The sequence below is a fragment of the Muntiacus reevesi genome, chromosome 3, assembly GCF_963930625.1.
Source record: "Muntiacus reevesi chromosome 3, mMunRee1.1, whole genome shotgun sequence".
Lineage (NCBI taxonomy): Eukaryota > Metazoa > Chordata > Mammalia > Artiodactyla > Cervidae > Muntiacus > Muntiacus reevesi.
In genome coordinates this window covers 211,126,566-211,147,661 of record NC_089251.1, presented here as the reverse complement: position 1 = coordinate 211,147,661, position 21,096 = coordinate 211,126,566, and the positions used below count along the sequence as shown (strand labels likewise).

General features: G+C 36.1%; 1 protein-coding gene across 1 annotated transcript in view; it reads left to right on the top strand.

Annotated features, from left to right (window-relative positions):
- The window catches only part of DARS1 (aspartyl-tRNA synthetase 1), a 62,433-nt gene that overhangs the window by 3,243 nt on the left and 38,094 nt on the right, over positions 1-21,096 (top strand). The window contains exons 3-4 of the mRNA XM_065931461.1: positions 2,890-2,982; positions 15,670-15,772. Of these exons, the coding sequence (XP_065787533.1) occupies positions 2,890-2,982; positions 15,670-15,772 (196 nt within the window). The remainder of the gene's footprint in view (positions 1-2,889; positions 2,983-15,669; positions 15,773-21,096) is intronic.

The following is a 21,096-nucleotide window of genomic DNA, read 5'->3' as shown; positions in this document are numbered from 1 at the left end:
TGAAAGACCAAAATAGGTTGCTGAGAATAAACCATTTCCAAAAGATAAAGCTGGTGAAGTAAAATAATTGAGTACACAATGGCACAGAAGCAATATGCTATAGGAAAGGACTACTACCCCTGCCAGGACAAGCAGAAGAAGTCATGTGAGACTTTTTCTCAGCTTATCTGTCTTTCTGAACTGCACTTCCTTGAGTTCTAACATCAAAAATCTCACTGGAGTTTGACTCTTACATAAGCCTCAGTCACCTTTTTCCACAATTATTGTTCCCATTTAGCTATCAAATCCAGACTACTGTTATAATAGTAACTATGACAGTTACTAGCTTTCCCTACCAAAAGAAAGGTTAAACTACCTATGTAATCTGATTACACTAAATAACAGCAAAATTCTACCCTTGGTTTTACCTCTGTTAAAATCAGAAAATTTTGTTCAACATAAAGTTATCCGTTTGCTTCCATTTGTCCAAAATTCTTTTATTCTAATATGAGTGACTTAACTGTGGAGGAGGTAGTAGGTTTTCAAATTGAAACCCTACTGCCACTAATCTTTGCCTTAGCCACTCATATTGGTGGGAGTGTGACATGCACCTCAGCCGTGTGTGGATACATTAAAGGTTGAGAACTCCTATGCTAATTCATTGGAATGACACATGAAAGAAGGGCCATTATTCTTTCTTTTCCAAAGTACTATTAAAATTACTATAATCATGATGCTTGCTCATAAGTCTATTCTTTTAGACATTGTTTTGTTTTGAATTTTGATTGTCTAGTAAGTTATTTGTTCTTTCAGTCTTGGCATTTTCAGATCTGTCTTTTAAAATATTATGTTACTGTGTCTGTCTTTTCTCTTTCACACTTTCTTTTGTCTGAGTTTACACAGCAGACTTGGAAGTCAGCTTAACTGCTAAGGTCCATGTACAGAGTTTTACAGAAAGCCTCTTGTGATGAATAGTGCTTGAAAATTTCACATTCATTCTCTTTGCTTTTGGCAATGAGAACCATGGATTCTCCTGTACACCAAATTCTCTCTAAGCTGCATCTTTACTTCAAGAGATAAATTATAAATACATGTAGGCAAAGTAGGTGAAATATATTTATAATTTGATTTTATTATAATATCCCCCACAAAAGTATTTTTAGTATTAGGGTAACTAGGTTATGCCAACATGTGATGTTGACAGATTTGGTTACAGTCAAGTCACATAACCATTGAGACTTGAGATTTTTTATTATTCATGATGTTCTAATATTCTATTAGAATATTTTTAATTAATGCTTACATCTTTTTCTTTAATACTGAAATTATTGCATATTTAGAACAATATTAAAATAATTTCTGGATCATGATTGTCTTGTATCACTATCTTCACACCATAGTTTTTTCACAGTTCTCCTGTTTGGGGGACTCTAGTACTTTGCTGTTAGTATTGGGGGGCATAATTGTTGGGGCTCACTTATAGTCAAAAGGGGAATTTACTGATTCATGTAACAGTAGGAAACAAAGTACAAGATGGCATATGCCATGATAGGATTTAGAAGTTTGAACATTATTGATAGGGCTTTCAGTCTCTACTTCTGGCTCTGCTTCCACTAGGCTATTGACCTCATTCTCCCATCCTGCAAATTCAGTTAGTAGGAAAGATGGTGGCTACAGCCCTGGGTCAATACTATCTCAGCTCAGTGACCTGGAGGAAGACAGCTTCATTCCCATTATCTGTATATTACATACCAGAAAAGGACTTTGATTGGCCTAGTTGAATACAGTCACTATATCCTGGGAAATGGGGTGCTGTGACTGTCCAGGCCTGGCAGAGAGTCCCCTCATGTAGCTAGCTGACTTACATACTATGACAGGCAAGCAAAAATACCATGTCCACTCAGGCAGAGGCAGGTGAAGATAGGCTGTGTTTGGCTTTATACGTCATTGAAATGTTCAGGAGATTTGCACTTTGAAATTATATTGACTCTACTGTTGATTGAATTATCAAGGGATTGCCAGTTAGAATGCTTTTGCTCTCATTTAGGCAAGATATAATATAGTACGTTGGTTTAGAATGGTGGCAGTGAAGATGAAAGAGAATTGGATCGGTTTTAGAGGTATTTAGGTATTTAGGATATTCAATTCCTACAGCTTGAGGCAAATTGCATACAGAAGGTGATAGAGAAGGTGTTAACCCTCATACAGCGTGAGTAGGAATGTAAATTGGTTATAGCCACTATGGAGAACAGTACAGGGACTCCTCAAAAAATTAAGAATAGAACTACCATATAATACAGCTGTTCCACTTCTGAGTATTTATCTGAAGAATATGAAAGTACTAATCAAAATATATGTGCAAAACATATGTACTAATATATGTACTAATCAAAATATATGTACAAAATATATGTCCACCCTTATGTTACTGCAGGATTTTTTCCAGTAGCCAAAATGTGAAAACACCCTAAGTGCCTGTCGATAAATAGATTAAAAAGACGTGGTATATATGTGTGCCATTAAAAAAGATGAAATCTTGCTTTTTGCAACAACATGGATGGAATACAAAAATTAATAAATGAGCAAACCAAACAACAAAACATAGAGCAGAGTAGTGGTTACTAGAGGGGAAGGAGCATGAGGGGATGGTGAAGTGGGTAACAGGGTCAAATCTGTGGTGATGTTTGAAAACTAAACTTTTGGTATTGAGCATGCTGTTAAGAATAGAAACTGAAATATAATGTTATACATATGAAGCATATGATGTTATAAACCAATAAAAAGGAGTGTTCCTAGAGATGAGAATCATTTAAGATAATATCAAGTATTTACGTTAGCTATCAAAGTAATTTTGATCTTGATCTCTTTGTAAATTCTGAATTACAAAATTGTTTCACTTTTTTGCTGCAGATCGAGTTTTGGTTCGAATTAGTGATTTGACAGTACAAAAAGCTGATGAAATTGTTTGGGTGCGTGCAAGGATTCATACAAGCAGAGCTAAAGGTAAGATCGATTAGATGGTTACAGGTCTTTTGGTAACCACTGAGTTTTTCTTTTGCAGATTTCTCATAAGGCAAAGCAGATCTTTAAAAACAAAACAGAAACACCTGTTTTCCTTCTTAAATCAATGTAAAATATCAGTACATGGTTAATTTTAAGTTCTTATGATATTTTCTTAATTTGGCCTTTCCATCATCAAAAAGTCTACAAATAATAAATGCTGGAGAGGGTGTGGAGAAAAGGGAACCCTTTTGCACTGTTGGTGGGAATATAAATTGATACAGCCACTATGGAAGATGGTATGGAAATTTCCTTAAAAAACTAGGATTAAAGCCACCATATGACCCAGCAGTCCCACTCCTGAGTATATACCCTAAGGAAACCAAAATTGAAAAAGACACATGCACCCCATTGTTCATTGCAGCACTATTTATAATAGCTAGAACATGGAAGCAACCTAGATGTCCATGAACAAATGAATAAAGAAGTTGTGGTACATCTACAAACTGGAATATTACTCAGCCATAAAAAGGAACACATTTGAGTCAGTTCTAATGAGGTGGATGAATCTAGAGACTTACACAGGGTGAAGTCAGAAAGAGAAAAATAAATATCATATACAAATGCATATATATGGAATCTGGAAAGATGGTACTGATGAATTTATTTACAAGGCAGCAGTGGAGACAGACAGAATAGACTTATGGACATGGGGAGAGGGGAGGAGAGGGTGAGATGTAAGGAGAGAATAAAATGCAAACTTATATTACCATATGCAAAATAGATAGCCAACGGGAATTTGCTGTATGTCTCAGGGAATTCAAGCAGGGTCTCTGTCAACCTAGAGGGGTGGGATGGGGGGAGGGAGACGGGAAGGGAGGGTCAAGAGGGAGGGGACATATGTACACCTACCGCTGATTCATGTTGATGTTTGACAGAAAACAAAATTCTATAAAGCAATTATCCTTCAATTAAAAAATAGTAATAATAATAATTTGGCCTTAAAACTCAGATGACATCTAAAACTTTAAGGTACTTTTCTAGAACCTCTCGAAAGTTTGATTTTTTTGAAGTGAAGAGTTCTTGAGAAGTTTTTCTTTGTTAATATGAAAATATTCTAGCATTTGTAATATTTAGATAAGGAGAGAGGTAGAAGAGAGAAACAACTAGACTGAGTTGTCAAGTAGCCACTGGCTACATTTAGCTATTAAAATTAAAATTCTATAGCTCAGACATCAGCTGTATTTTGAGTGCTTAATAGCCAGAGTGGCTAGTGGCTTCCATATTGAACAGACAGGACAAATATAAAATATTTTTATCATTGTAGAAGCTTCTGTTAGACAGTGCTAAGAATTTAGCGTTAACAACGGAAAAGAAATACTAGGGGAGATTAGACAAACTTCAATTTCTTATGGAAACTAGTGTTCCAAATTGCCTGAAAGCATTAGTGACTCTCCTTAGTTTATAACTTTATACTTTTGGACACTTTTTCACCCTTGGTCATCCCCACAAACTTGTGAAATAGGCAGAATAGACATTGCTATTCCTTGTAAGTGAGGAGAGTAAGGCTCAAAATGATAAAGCTACTTGCCCTAATTCTCATGGTAACTGGTGGAATATGAACAGAATTCAGAAACTTTTTAGGACACCTTCTGTTGCCCTAGCAGTTAATTTCTTCTATACTATTTAATACATTCTGTGTTACAACACTTCTTTTTATTTTAAAATATTTATTATTGAATTAATATAGGCCTATTATTTTAAAAATTCCAACATTTTATACATATATATCTTACCAATCTCAGAATCACTTCTATTAAGAATTTGTCTATTCTTTCAGTATCCTCCCCCACATAGATGACTACTACTTGACTTTGAGAAAAATGCTGGTAGAATTTTAATTTTTTAAAGAAATGTTGATTTGCCTTCATGAAAAATTGGGCCATTTATTCTACCAGCAGGTAATCACATTGTATTGTAATCCTTCACTTATTTGTCTTTCTCCCATTAGACGAGGAACCTTTGTTCTGTCCAAATTGGTACCTTGTTTCCTAAACACAGTTATTTAGCAAATTAAAAGATACAGTGCATGCTACCTGTAATCCTGAACCAACAGTACTTCCCTTCACACTCATCCAAAAAGTAGAACAGTTTGAATATGAGAAAGGACAACTACAGTGAATTGAAACACATCAGATATGTTTAAATCCATAAGTTTATAATAAAGCTAAGGCAAACAAACAGAAAACCTAGTTGGTCATAAATAGAACAAGCTCATTATTTTCAAATCTGGTAAATACTGGAAGTGTCATTTCTGTATGAATTATATATCACTGACCAACCAAATAGTAGATAATGGGGAGGTGTCCCTTTAGAGAACTATCTAGCTAATAAAATGAAGAATATTAGAACATTGTTATTTTGCTCCCCAGTGAATATCTAGGTATTGATCATCAGTGATTGCTAACAACATATAATAGAGACAACCAGAAATATTTTATGTCTGTTTATGAAAGAATACAACACCACCCAATGAAGTAGTCTTACCCAAAAAGTTATACCCACATCTCATTAAGCCTTTAGATCTAACTACCAACTTACAGGAAAGTTGTAGGACAAAGGAACATGTTAAACGACAATGTGGATACAGGCAGCAAAATCTAGACTGTAGTAAACTACCAGGCAAAAAAGGCCTGATCTCTTCAAGAAATAAATTGAACCAGGAGGAGTCTATGGATTAAAACAGATATATCTCTCAACTAATCACTTATTTAGATCCTAATTTAAATATATAGTTGAAAAGGCACGGAGACTGTTGAATATTTGAACATTGACTAGATAATTGGTGTTAAAAAAATTGTTCATTTTTTTTCAAGTTGAGATAATACTGTCATAATATTATTTTTAAAAAGATATCTCTTATGGATCCATACCGAATTATATATGGATGAAATAATAGAGAGTTTGCAGGAGTTTGCTTCAAAATAGTACAGAAATTGAGGGATAAGGCTGAAACAAATGGCCATGAATTGATTATTATTGAGTTACATGAGGATTTTAGGTAGGCATTGATATCATTTACAAATAATCATTTTGTCCTTTTCTTTCAAATGTTTATCTCATTTCTTGTCTCTCTCTGCAATAATTAGTAGATTCCACAGTTTTGCAAGGATACTCACAATGAAGAATTTTTCAAACAGTAGAGGTATAAAGAGTTATTTCATGTCTTTAGGTGTTCTGCATACAGTGTTACTAGGAAACAGTACCAAAGTTTAAGAAGTAGGTTAGAAGAAGCTTTCATCTAGTCCAAGTTTTCTGTATCAGGAATAGGTGTTAAATTTTATCATTCCTTTTCCAGAAAAATTTTTCCCTCAAAATAGCATTGTGTTGAACATATTTATATAGAGATTCAGTATGCTCTCCTGTTTATTTTTTTGTTTGTTGGAAATAATCAGTTGATCTTCATTATTCACAGATTGTGTATTTGCAAATTCACCTACTATAACATGTATTTGTAACCCCAAAATCAACACTTGGAGTGCTTTCACTGTCATTCACAGACATACCAGATATTCACATGAGCAGTGGTGAGAAATTTGAATCTCCTAATATAGCATTTTCAGCTGAGGTTAAACACAGTGAAGCTCTGCCTTGTATCAGCTCTCGCAACAAGTGTCCTCTTTGCAGTCTATTTAATGCTACATTCTTCAGTTTTCTGCTTTATTTTGGTAGTTTAACTGTTTAAAATTGCCCCTGAAGCACAGTGCTGAAGTGTTCTCTGGTGTTCCTATATAAAAGAGAGCCCATAATATACATTATGGAGAAAATATGAATTATTAATAGCTAAGTTTTGTCCCAGCTTGAGTTATAGTGTTGTTGGACATGAGTTCTATGTTAATGAATCAACAATATATACTAAATAAGGTGTCTTTAAACATAAATACACACAACAGATTTATATATTGTTGGACTAATAAAAATACCGTGACCAGAAGTGCACAGAAGCCTCACTCTATATTTCCCCTACGAGCAGTGGTTCAGTATTTGCTAATTCATTGTTCCTAGTGGTTTTATAAAACGTGTGTGTATGCTCAGTTATTCAGTCATATCTGACTCTTTGCAACCCAAATGGAAAACATATAAGGCCACGAATAGCAAGAACCAACTATATGTAATTGTATTGGTTTACAATAATGGATTTCTTAATGTTGAACCATTTTTGGATTCTTGTAATAAACTGAATTTGGTAAAGGAGTGGATAATATTCTTTTAGTATAGTACTAAGCTAAATTTCAGTAATTTTGTTTTTGAATTTTCGTTAATAGGTTTTTATAATTTTTACTTAGAAGATCCTACTTTGTATTTAAGTTTGTATACATGTGTGTATGTAAGTTGTAAGTTACCCAGGTAATACACTAATGTTTTCACATGGATTTTTCAAAGAGTACAAATAATATCTTCCTTTTTCTTCTCTACTCCCTATCCTTTGCCCCAGCCTTTTCTATTAATTCTTAATAGTTTGTTCAGTGTCTTTCCCCCCAAATCTTTCTTTTTAATGCACATGTGCACACACATACATGCATACATGATTTTGTTTTGTATGTGTTTTAATTTGTCTTATTTTATGTAGATGATACCATATTTGTACATGGTTTCTTTACCTCTTTTTTTTTATTTTCAATTAACAATGTTTCTTGGAAATACTTCCATGATATCAGTTACAGATCTACATAAGGCAGTATTTCTCCAAAGTAGATTTCAAGAAGTTAAATTGCTGGGTTGAAGGGTTGTCATACGCATACTAAAATTTTCCAGTACCAGATTACACTCCCAAAATGCTATACTCAGTTATACTCCCCCAAGTGTGTGACAGTACCACTTGCTTCACACTTGCCAGTAATGATTGTCAGTGCTTTTTATTTATGACAAGATTATTTGAAAAGGATAAATAAAATCTTTGAATTTCAGAATCCTGGTTGCTGCTACTCCCTTCTTCCTTACATGGAAAAATTATAATGACAATAAATATGACTTATTTGGAATCATTCATGTGTTTTAATTCCAAAAGTAGTAGCACATTAAAATTGGACTTAGAAAAACTACAAATGCTGTCAGTTTCGAGTAAAGTGCTGAAAAACCATGAATAAGGAAATTAAACTGTCAAAAGTATGACAGCTAGAATTCTGTTAATGGGGGTAGCCTCTAGTCTGTTTATATAACAAATATTTGTATATTTTTCTCCTCAAATTAAGGGCAGTATTTTACATATTTTTAAAGATTACAAATCAGATTTCTCACAATAGGTTTATGTATCAAATCCCTAAAATCAAGAGTTTTATATAGAAGTGAGACATTTTTAACTCTTAATGAAACATTTAGCATTAGTTTCTTTTTTTGTTTGTTTTTCATTTATTTTTATTAGTTGGAGGCTAATTACTTTACAGTATTGTAGTGGTTTTTCCATACATTGACATGAATCAGCCATGGATTTACATGTGTTCCCCATCCCGATCCCCCCTCCCACCTCCCTCCTCATCCCATCCCTCTGGGTCTTCCCAGTGCACCAGGCCCGAGCACTTGTCTCATGCATCCAACCTGGGTTGGTGATCAGTTTCACTAGCATTAGTTTCTTCAATTGTGAAAGCTTAAGTGCTTATTGAAAGTAATTGAAATGGCTGATTCATGTGAATGTATGGCAAAAACCACCACAATATTGTAAAGTAATTAGCCTCCAATTAAAATTAATTAATTAATTAAAATAAATCTTGAAATAAAAAAGTAATTGAAATATGTATGATTCCTTTCAAATTTTATACATATTGCATGAAGTCATTGGCCCAAGATTATTCTTCCTAAAACCTTAACTTATACTTCCAAAATAGCTGATTTATTTAGGTGGTCAGATAAAATTTTTATTTGTTGTTGTATTTAGTCGATAAGTTGTGTCCGACCCTTTGCCACCCTCTGTGGAGCATAGCCCGCCAGGCTCCTCTGTCCATGGGAATTTCCGGGCAAGAATACTGGAGTGGGTTGCCATTTCCTTCTCCAGGGGATCTTCCTGACCAAGGGATCAAACCCACATCTCCTGCATGGACAGGTTTACCACTGAGTCACCAGAGAAACCCTTAGAATTTTTAATACCAAGAGTCAAAATGTCAACTTATATCCATATAAGAATATTTCAGGGAAAATAATAAGTGGAAAGTATTTTAAAACATATAGGTCTTTGTAGTTTATTCCATAATTGATTAACATAAGCAGTGAAGGAAGATGTTAATTTTGGGTGTTAGGAAGTGAAGATACATCATCTAATAAATTCAAGAGCTTGGCAAGCTAAAAGACAGTAGGAATAGATGAAAATGTAAGATTGCCTCACATCTTTGATAACTGGTTCTTCCACCAAGGCTTACTTCTTTATTGAGCCATCACTGAAGTGGAGATAAGAGCAAACCTTTTGTCTTGACTATGTACTGTGTTTGTTCTTCAGCTTAGAAATAAGGATTGCACTTGCTGCTATAAAGGAAGGCTTCCAACTTTACATTTTTCTAAAACAGTCCTCTTGTGTAAATTTAAGAAACTGCTTCTTCTAAAAACTTAAAAATAAAAGTGCAACACAAATTTTTAACTGCTGAGGACTTAAAATATTTAAAAATAGTGAATTCATTTTGCTGTTTCGAACATTGACTTTCCTTTCTTAAACTCACTTCTGACTGGGGCATTCCATGAAGGAAGATAAATTGTTGTTCAGTCACTCAGTCATCTCTTGACTGTTTGTGACCCCATGGACTACAGCATGCCAGGCTTCCCTCTCCCTTCGCTATCTCCCGGTTTGCTCAAACTCGTACATTGAGTCATGATGCCATCCAACCATCTCATCCTCCGTCACTTCCTTCTCCTCTTGCCTTCAATCTTTCCCAGCATTAGGGTCATATATAGCAATTGATTAATCTGTTAAATAAAGTTCTTGTACTAACTTAAGTAATGAGAACTCTTTGTTAAACTGAGAAATTATGTCATTGCTTCTTAGAATAAAAAATAATATATTGCTATAGTATAAATTAACATCCTATAGTTCAAAAAGATGTAAGATGAAAATAGAGCTACACTATCATCCAGCAATCCCACTCCTGGGCATGTATCCAGAAAAGACAAAAACTAGTTCATAAAGATACATGCACACACCCCACTGTTGATAAGCAGCGCTGTTTACACTAAGTAAGACATGGAAGCAGCCTAAGCAGCCATCACCAGGTGAACGGATAAAGAAGATGTGCCATGTATCTGCCTACCTGTTTTATCTATCTGCCTGTCTGTACTTTGCCGTACTCCTGAAATTAACACAGTGCTGTAGATCAACTGTTCTTCAGTTTTTAAAAAAGAAGAAAAATATAAATACCACAAATCTAGCTCTAGTCTATTCCTCTCCCCGCCCCCCAAAATAACCACTTGTTTCTTGTGTATTCCCTCAGGAAGAAAAGTGCATTTACAAGTATGAGCATAGCCTTTGTTTTTAAATTTGTATAAAAGAGTCACATATACTGCCTCTTATTATCACTCACCAGTGTCTGTAGGAAAATGCCTTTTAAGACATTGAACTGAACAGATCACGCTGTGCAGTGTATCACTGACCAGAGAACAAAGAAAGAACAATTTAGTTTACTAACACCCTTCAAGAACCTGGTGTCAAAAGCACTTGATAGAGGGGGTCTGAGTGGACAGCTCTGTTTACCAGGAAACCAGTACTGATTTTTTAAGTCTTTTAAAAATCTTTTTGAATGTACCATCTAGGTTCTAGTATTTGGAAGTGCTTTGAACACAGAAAACTTGGGACCATAGCATTAGAGTCACATGTAGATCTGTTCTACTGGTGAAAATTACATAAATATGGGGTGGTGTTGAACCTCACCTCTTTTATTTAAATAGTGCTATTATGAACAGCTTTGTCAGTAAGATGTTCCCTATTTAACATACATTCTAAGAAACATATGTTTTGAATCAGAACATTTTAAGCCCATTGCCAAATTGATCTCTGAAAGCATTGTACAAGGCTATCTTGCGATCGACAAGTTACGAAGGAACGGTTTTCACTAAATTCTTCTGAGCATCGAATAATAGTGTATATTTTTAAATTTATTCTAGTATGAGAGGTATGTGTCATAATCAGTATTTGTTTCGACTTACACTAGTTTCATTTCCAGTAACATTTTTCTCCTTATGTTTACTTACCAGGGTGTTTTTCTTCTAGGTTATTTGTTCTAGTCCATTATGCATTGGGATCTCAGTGTTCTTTACATATACATCTTTTAAGATCTTTATGTATTAAAGATATTAACTCATACAGGTTATGTGTCATTCAGTAGATATTTTTCCCAGAGTGGTTTTTTTATTTTTATATATAGGCATTCTATAATTTTCAAACTTAGAGAGTCCTGCCCTTTTCTATTCTATTGTATAGTTTAGTATTCAGTTCCATTTTTTTATTACTCAGTTTTTTTAGTTTATCTCCTGAATTCCACTAGAATTAAAATCTCTTTGCTCTAATAGGGCATCTTCTCAGTCCTTTTTTATGCTGCATTGATCTGGCTATTTCTGTACATTTTTACTTACTGTGTCTTTATAATATGCTGATGGTATTGGTCTCGGACTTCCCAGGTGGCGCTAGTTGTTAAGAACCCGCCTGCCAATGCAGGAGACCTAAGAGACAAGAGTTCAATCCCTGGGTTGGGAAGATCCCCTGGAGAAGGGCATGGCAACCCACTCCAGTATTCTCACCTGGAGAATCCCATGGACAAAGGAGCCTGGCGGGTTCATGGAGTCGCAAAGAGTTGGACACGACTGAAGCGACTCACCATACATTAGTCTCACCTCCCGTTTCCTTTCATCTGTTGGCTTTTTAAAAAAAAAAGATGTAAATTTTAAAACTACATAGAGTAAATACATCAGACATTGAAAGAGAAGAGTGCACATTCTTTGCCTCACTCATAGTTGTTGATTTCGTGATTTCTGTTCCCTAGCAGGCATGTTAGCTCTCAGGAGTACGTTTGCTTCTATGTCCTCCTAAGTACACGGTTCTGCTTACCTCCTGTGTTGAATCTGGAACATGGCCACAGTTTTCTTCTAACCCTTACCTTTTTTCTGTACCTTCATCTTTGACTTTATTGGTCTCTTAAAAATTATTTTTTCTGATTTAAAAAGACAGTGCATGCTTATTGTAGAAAGTTCAGAAAATACGAAGAACAGAAAAATGCTTCACGGTTTCACCATCCACTAGTAGTCACAGTTTTTGGTGTTTTTTTGCACTATACAGTTTCATATTTTGGTGGGGTTTTTTATGCGGCCAATTTTAGTATCTCTTAAAATTATGATTGGCTTTATCACTTTGTTCACGTAACAGTCTGCCATGAATGTCTAACAAATACATACTTTGTGTTCCCAGCACCCACCATAGTTTTTGGACATAGTGATCCAGCTGTGAAATAGAAATGGTCGTGCAGTGCATGCATGCTGTCGTGTCTGACTCTGCGATCCATGGACTATAGCCTGCCAGGCTCCTCTGTCCATGGAAGTTTCCAGGCAAGAATACTGGAGTGGTTGCCATTTCCTGCTTCATGGGATCTTTCCGACCCAGGGATCAAACCTTTGTCTTTTGCATCTCCTGCATTGGCAGACAGGTTCTTTACCACTGGGGCCACCTGGGAAGCCAGTTTTCATAGTCCTCAAATAAGTAGGCAGTGGCAGTAGTGCTGTTAGCAATAATAACAGTTAAAAGGTAGTAATACTAGTTTACAGTTAACATTAATTGGGTGTTTGTCACAATTATAAACTTATTATATAATCCTCAAGAGTATAGATGAAAATTCAAGAAAACCCCATGAGTAATATACTATTACTTTCTTCATTTTGCAGATGAATAACTGACACATAATTAACATTCTGGTAGGCCCCTTATAGGAAGTAACAGGATATGACCCCATATCTTTTGATTTAAAAGCTTTTACTCTTTACCAGACCCTTGCACTGCATGTCACCCTTAGTGCTAACCTAAAGACGTGGTTACCCTTTGTTAAGTACTGTGGAACTCTCTGCTCTCTCCCAGGGTTTTTGTCTGGCATCGCAGTTCATCACAAGATTGCTTTGTAGTGCAGCCAGGTCAGTGTTGCCTCTGTCTGCACTATTAGAGCAGCTAAAATGTTTACTAAGTCGTGTACATTACCTTCTGTTTCCTGTTAACATTCTGTTCTGAGTGGGCTAATATCTGGCTATAATTTCAGTAGTTCTTGGGATGTCATTTGATTCATCTGCAGATTTCTCTAACAATCTTTATCAATTCAGCATCTTAAAAATCCCTTTGAATTTGTACAGCTCACGTAATTTTCTTTAAGATTTTGCTTAGAGCTTTCCTTGAAGTCCAGTGGCTAAGAATCCACCTGCCAATGCAGGAAACACAGGTTCAATTCCTAGCCCAGGAAGATCCCACATGCAGCCAGGCAACTAAGTCTGTGTGCCACAGCTGCTGAAGCTGCACTCCGGAGCCCACACACCTAGAATCCATGCTCTGCCGCAAGAGAAGCCACCACAGTGAGAAGCCTGCACACTGCAACAAAGAGTAGCTTCCTCTCGCCACAACTTGAGAAAGAAAACCTGCAGCAACAAAGACCCAGTGCAGCCAAAAACAATTAAATAATTTAAAAAGAGAGAGATTGTACTTAGCAACTGGATCATACTCCAAAGGAAAGGGGCAATGGTATCTATGTAGTGTAAAAATATGTCAATCATACATGATTTGGAAGTCCATAGATTGTGTCTGTGTTGGCACTCTGCAGCCTTTTTTTAAACATCATGATTGCTGTCATATTTGCATTTCAGAACTATATGTTGAAAGTATTAACTACTAGTCTGCTTGCATCTTTTGCTTTTTTTTGGGCGAGGGAGTGAGGGATAAAGCTAATTCTCAGTGTGAAAGATAATTCTCCTTTAAAAAAAAACCCAAAAATCTTTTGATGTTTTGAAAGACAATCTGATAAGAAAAGTGGTCTGGAAACGATTTAACTTGTTTTATGAGGAAGTAGTGTCCCAAAATGTGATCAGAGACTTATAAAAAGAATCTATTTTAGAAAAAAAGAGTTGCCACAAGGATAGTGACTGGATCTATTATGAATATCCTTCAAAAGGTTAATAATAAGGAATGACAATTCCTTACAAAAGAAGAGAGAATCACGAGGTTCAGAATTATGCAGAAATAATACTGGTTTTAGGGCATAAAGAAAATGATCTTTTATAGACAAAGTGAACTATTGGGGGTTAAAAAAAGTGGAACAATTATATAGGACGAAAGATTAGGAAGATCATAAAGAAAAAATGAGTAAAATAGAACATGAGATAAGCTAGTCTGTTATTCTAAATGCTCTTTAAAATGTACTTTGAAAGGAAATAAAAGGAACCACCTGCAAAAAACATTTATGTTCCTGTAACTAAGCACTGTATTAGTACTTTCATGGCTGCATCATTTGAGGCTCCTGTGATGCTTAGCCTAGTACCTTTGCCTATAGAATATACTAGCTTTTGGGAACCCTCTTACACTGTTAGTGGGAATGCAAACTAGTACAGCCACTATGGAGAACAGTGTGGAGATTCCTTAAAAAACTGGGAATAGAACTGCATTGTGACAGAGCAATACCACTCCTGGGCATACACACCAAGGAAACTAGATCTGAAAGAGACACGTGCACCCCAATGTTCATCACAGCACTGTTTATAATTGCCAGGACATGGAAGCAACCTAGATGCCCATCAGCAGACGAATGGATAAGGAAGCTGTGGTACATATACACAATGGAATGTTACTCAGCCATTAAAAAGAATTCATTTGAATCAGTTCTAATGAGATGGATGAAACTGGAGCCCATTGTACAGAGTGAAGTCAGCCAGAAAGCTAAAGACCAATACAGTATACTAACACATATATGTGGAATTTAAAAAGATGGTAACGATAACCCAATATGCAAAACAGAAAAAGAGACACAGATGTATAGAACAGACTTTTGAACTCTGTGGGAGAAGGCGAGGGTGGGATGTTCTGAGAGAATAGCATTGAAACAAGTATACTATCAAGGGTGAAACAGATCACCAGCCCAGGTTGGATGCATGAGACAAGTGCTCAGGGATGGTGCTCTGGGAAGACCCAGAGGGATGGGATGAGGAGGGAGGCGGGAGGGGGGATCGGGATGGGGAATACATGTAAATCCATGGCTGATTCATGTCAATGTATGGCAAAAACCATTACAATATTGTAATTAGCCTCCAACTAGTAAAAATAAATGAAAAAATATATATACTAACTTTTGAATGGTGAAAGTGATCTGAAGTTACTTGAAATTTGTTTAGTAAATACATACAATGACAAAATAATTCTCTTGATAAATAATGTTTTTTGAAATTGATGATTTGCCTATGTCCTCCATAACATTTGTAAAGCATAGGAGGAACTTGGGTTTCTTTAAAGCCTGTCAATTGAGTATGAGTATTTTGGCTGTCAAAGCCAAATACTCACATGTATGGCCCTATTGAGTATAGTAAATTTGGACCCAATTTTTAAATAGAAAAACATTTTTCTTCTTTGTAAAACTTGAACTAGCATGTTGTAAAACTAGCATGTCCTTAATACACTTGTATACTTTTTGTCTTTTTCAGGAAAGCAGTGTTTCTTAGTCCTGCGACAGCAGCAGTTTAATGTCCAGGCTCTTGTGGCGGTAGGAGACCATGCAAGCAAGCAGATGGTTAAATTTGCTGCCAAGTAAGTAAGCAATTATATCCTGTTGTCAGAATAAACAATGGTGGGAACCAAAACTCCCAGGGCTTTGGACCATTTTCATACATTAACATCAATGCTTCGTTTGTTTAAAAATGTAGTTATTTAAATTGTCGGTTCAGTGTTGCTGAATACATTAAACTTACAAAAGAGAAAATATGGAGCACAAGCTTGAAATTCATTTGGAACTGCTGAAGCAGCACTCTCTACAGACAAGTCACATTTACTTTCAAGTAGAGTAACAAAAAGCCTGGCAGCCTCAACACTGCAAAGCAACTTTATTTTGTTGTGTTTGTTGAGCTTCATTTCCTCCCTCCCTTTCCTAGTGTAAGATTTGCATATTAAGCAACAAGTTTTCTAACTGAATAACAGAAGTGTTTAAGAGAATGGAAAATAAATAAATAAAATAAGAGAATGGAGTTTTGCAAATGATTCCATCCTGAAGGAAGTAAAACAATTGCTTTAACATGTCACAGCTTTTAACTTGGACACCAAAAGGGTTTTTGTTTTTTAAATAAGGCTTGCTTCCCACCCCCCCCCACCCAACCCCCCCACCCAAGTATTACTTCCTGGCCCAGGGCTCCTGCAGAAGCTTATTGTTTGTTCAATTTGTAAGGGCCAGGATATAGGATTAGGATATCTCTGCTCTTTGTATGTATACACTTTAAAGATGAGTTAACACAGAATTGTCAATTTTAGAACTAGAAAGAAACTAAAAGCTGATCTAATTTAATATTTTAATTTATGTTTGACCCTCCCTGACTCCCTCAGCACAGTGGTCTACACGTAGTGACTGCTTAGCAACTGGTTTTGGTTTACAGATTTATTTATCAAATTTAGTTTGATTGTATCATAACAATACCTGCCCTCTGGTTTAAAGACTCCAGCCCATTAATTACATCGTTTACCTCTGATGAGCTCAGAGTTATCAGTACTAGTAGTACCGCTAGCCCCACCCATCCCTATCTCACAGTCCTGCTACTGAGAGACTGTCACTTTCATCTTTTCAACCTGTATCTTTTGGTGATTCATTTCGCTGTTTTCATCCCTAGTCTTTAAGGGTGTATGCTTGCGGGGGTGCCTTTGTCACCTAGCCTTTTCGGGTCAGTCTGTATCCTATGAAGTAGGACATAAGTAAACTTGGTTCCTAGAGATAAACTATCTACAGTGAGGCTTCTGTAAGAGCCCCTGAAAATCACAGATGTGTATGCTTAAATATACTGGAAAATACTGGGGAAAAGTCAGCTTCAAGTCAACAAACAACTTTCAGGACTTTGTTACAGGAAGGGGACCCATTTTAGGGCCTGAGAGTGGGCTCTTGTGTAACACTTGAATTGTCCAAGGAGACACACATGCTGACAAAGCAAGAGGCTTTACTGGGAAGGGGTACCCGGGTGGAGAGCAGGAGGGGAAGGGAGCCCCGGAGGGTGCTCTGCCAGTGCTTTCAGGCTCAGGTTTCATGGTGATGGGATTAGTTTCCGGTTGTCTCTGGAGAATCATTCTGACTCAGGGTGCATTGCTTAGCCAAGAGGGATTCCAGCAAAGAGGATTCTGGGGGGTTGGTAGGATTTGTTGTGTCTCCTTTTGACTTTTCCCGAATTCTTCTGATTGGTGGTGGCTTGTTCCTTGCCAGGACCTCCTGACATAAAATAACTCACGCAAATGGTTACAGTGGTGCCTGGTCAGGGTAGGTGGTTTCAGTCAGTGTTTCCCCTAACAGCTTCTGTCTTTTACATATTAAACTCGTTCTGAAAACTAATATATGAAGCTGACAGTTTGGGTTTTTTGTGTTTTTTTTTTTTAACTTTTTGTTTTGTCCTGGGGTATAACCAATTAACAGTGTTTCAGGTGAACAGCAGAGGGGCTCAGCTATACATAGAGCTGACGGTTTTATATCAAATATATATTTTATTTAAACTGCATTATAACCTCAGTTTTACGTTCTTAAAAGATTAGCAGTCTGAAAGTCTTTTGGAAATCCCATTTGCTATTAATCACTTAAGAGTCATTCTAATATCAAGAGAACAGTAACTTCATTTGATGTCTTTAGAGGCAGACACATTAAAGTAGTCTACAAATAGTTACTTCTTATTTTGGATCTTCTCAGAAACTCCTGGAACTTGATGGGCTGACAGCAGTTGACCATATCAGATGTCAACCAAAGCTTACCAGCTGGAAAACATACTTGCACACAGAACTTAGTTCACTGATGCCCTTATTTGTCATTTAGTTGCTAAGTCATGTCCAACTCTTGTGACCCCATGAACTGTAGCCCACCAGGCTCCTCTCTTCGTGGGTTTTCCCAGGCAAGAATACTGGAAGGGGTTGCCATTTCCTTTTCCAAGGGATCTTCCCGACCCAGGGATTGAATCTTACTGCATTGGCAGACAGATTCTTTACCACTGAGCCACCTGGGAAGCAATGCCTTTATAATAAAGAAGGGCTTTCGTCTAAATGGTATAGTGTATGGGTGACCCTTTTTTTTCTTTTTAGAATAAGGGAAGAATTCAGATAATTTAACCTGGATTTCATAATCCTGAAGTGGATTAAACTCAGTCACGATCTATCGATAGACCCGGTTTTAACCTTTTTCTTTCATTTTTGTTTTGGCTGCTTGCAACCCAGGGGTACTGGTTCTCTGACCAGGGATTGAACTGGGGCGCATCAGGCCTACAGCAGTGAAAGCACTGAATCACCAAGGAATTCTCAAAAGCTGATTTTAATCTTAATTCAGGTTTGACTGTTAACCAGGACTTCCTGGCGGCTCAGTCAGTAAAGAATCTGCCTGCATTGCAGGAGACCTGGGTTCAGTCCCTCAGTCGAGAAGATCCCCTGGACAAGGGAATGGCTACCCACTCTAGTACTCTTGCTTGGAGAATTTCAAGACAGAGGAGCCTGGTGGGCTATAGTCCATGGGGTCACAAAGAGTCGGACATGACTGAGCGACTTTGACTATCATGATGTGACTTTGATTTCTTTTCCTTTTTTTAAATTAATTAATTTATTTATTTGGCTGTACCAGGTCTTAGTTGCAGTGTGCAGGATCTTTAGTTGCAGCATGTGGGATTTAGTTCCTCAACCAGGAATCGGACCCAAGCCCCCTGCATTGGGAGCATGGAGTTCGCCACTGGACCACTAGGCAAGACTTGAATTCTTTTTTAAACCAGAAAAGAACATTAAAAAGAACATTTTTAATCCATTAAAAAAATTGCATTTTATATAATTAGTAATGTGTGGGAAAAGATGGTTTCATAATAGAGCTGTTGCAAATTATAAAGCTTTTAGCTGGTTATATACAAGTGAATAGAGCCAATTTTATATAATAGGTTTAACATGTGGTACTTAAGTTGCGGTTATTTAACTTTTGACGCTACTTACATGTTAAGGTATCTTGCCTGAGTAAGTATAAATGTGTTAATAGCTTTTGCTACCTTGTGAAAAAGGAAAATTCTCATGACTCTCTATGGTGAAAGATGATAAGCTTTTAATTTTATCTACAGTGACCTCTTTTCTTTTTTTATTTTAAAATAAAAATTTAAAAATGATTATCTTAAAGATACATAAAAAATACCTTGTCATATCATTTTATAGGCTGACTTACAGAAAACTGCTGTGTAAATTGTGTTGATGCCAGCTGAAGCCAACAATATCCATGTTCTGTACAAATGAAGATTTCACTGTAGTTTGAAAAGTGACCTGCTAAGCGAGTTACTTGGTGGTACTTGGCAGTTAAGAAATACTTACTTCTTAAGTCTGTGCTGCTCAAGCAGACTTTTTGAATCCTATTTTCACCTGTATAGAGGCAGCAAATAACTAGTAGTACAATAGTTTCTATACTAGGGAAAATGTTTCTGTTTACAGTTCTTGTATTTTTCAGATTAGACACCTGTTTGATTCAGATATCAGTTAACATACTACATTAGTAACTTTGACCAGAACACTACGGTTTTCTAAAGTCATCTACTGATAAATTGTCATTCTTGGATTGCTCTTTGCAGTACTTTGGTTAATTGTGAGGCCTAATTATCCTGAACCAACCTCAGAGTTAATGTTTTATGTAATTGTGAACAAGCATTCCTTATATTACTAGTATTAAAAATACAGAAAAATTAAATCCAGAACTGTACATGAGTCTACAGCTTTATACAGTAAACCAAATGTCAGAAATTTACTTTTAACAAACTTTAAAGTGAGACTATTAATTTGAATTTTATGGTTTTTAATATTTGCTTTTATTTTCTTTAAAAATTCACCTTGAGGGGGAGTTCCCTAGCAGTCCCAAGGTAGAACTGCTCACTTTCACTGCCAATCTCTGGTCTGCAAGCTAAGATAATCCCGCAGGCCGTGCAGCACAGCCAAAAAAAAAAAACCAGACTAAAAATTCACTTCAATCTAAAGCTAAGGGCTATGACAATAAGGCATTTACTTCTACTAATTTTATATTTGTAGATATTTAAGTAACATGATAAAATTAAGTGTTCACTGAGGGTCCCTGATATGATAAAGAGAGACAACTGATCTATGCCACATTGAGTAGTGCTTAATTCTTACCAAGCTTATTTTGAACTTAAAATTCCTGGGGTTTTGGTGAAGAAAATTGAGTTCACAAAATAAGTTATCATAGAACTACTAAGATGATCTAGAAAACAAACTGAAGTGCCAGTGAACAGTGAAGTATAATAGAGAGCCTGGAGACTTGGCTCCTTGCTAATTAGGCACATGACTTTGTAAATTGTTTCTTCGTGTGTTAGTCTTACTTCGTTCTTCACAACTAAGACCCTTCTTTAAACATCTTTATTTCAGCTTGCCTGAGAAATACTAAAGTCTGAGATTGGATGTATTGCTAACTCACTGTAATTGAAGGAAGTTGCTTGACACATAAACCAAGCTTATGCCTGCCTTAGAATTGAAGTGCAGATTTTTATTAAGGTGGTTTATTATTTTTAAAAATATATGCACAATTGATGTTTTGGGGATGCTATTTTGATGTAACTGGCAAATATATGGTTTCTCATGTTTGGGCATTTTGAGTTGTTTGCTTCAATGAATTGTTTATTGAATTTATATCACTGAAGTATTTTATGTTAGTACATTACCAGAAAAACTAGCATGCAGCAACTTTATAGTTTTTTGTCCTCTTTTCAACTAATCTTTTATTGCACCTTGCCCAGGATTTAAAAATTATTCATTTGAATGTGAGTAGCTGTGTAAGTCTATGGACCACATTTCTCATTAAGTACAGTAAGATTCAACAAAGATTTCTGACAACCAGAAAGCTAACAAGTTTATTGGCAGTTTTGCTGAAAATC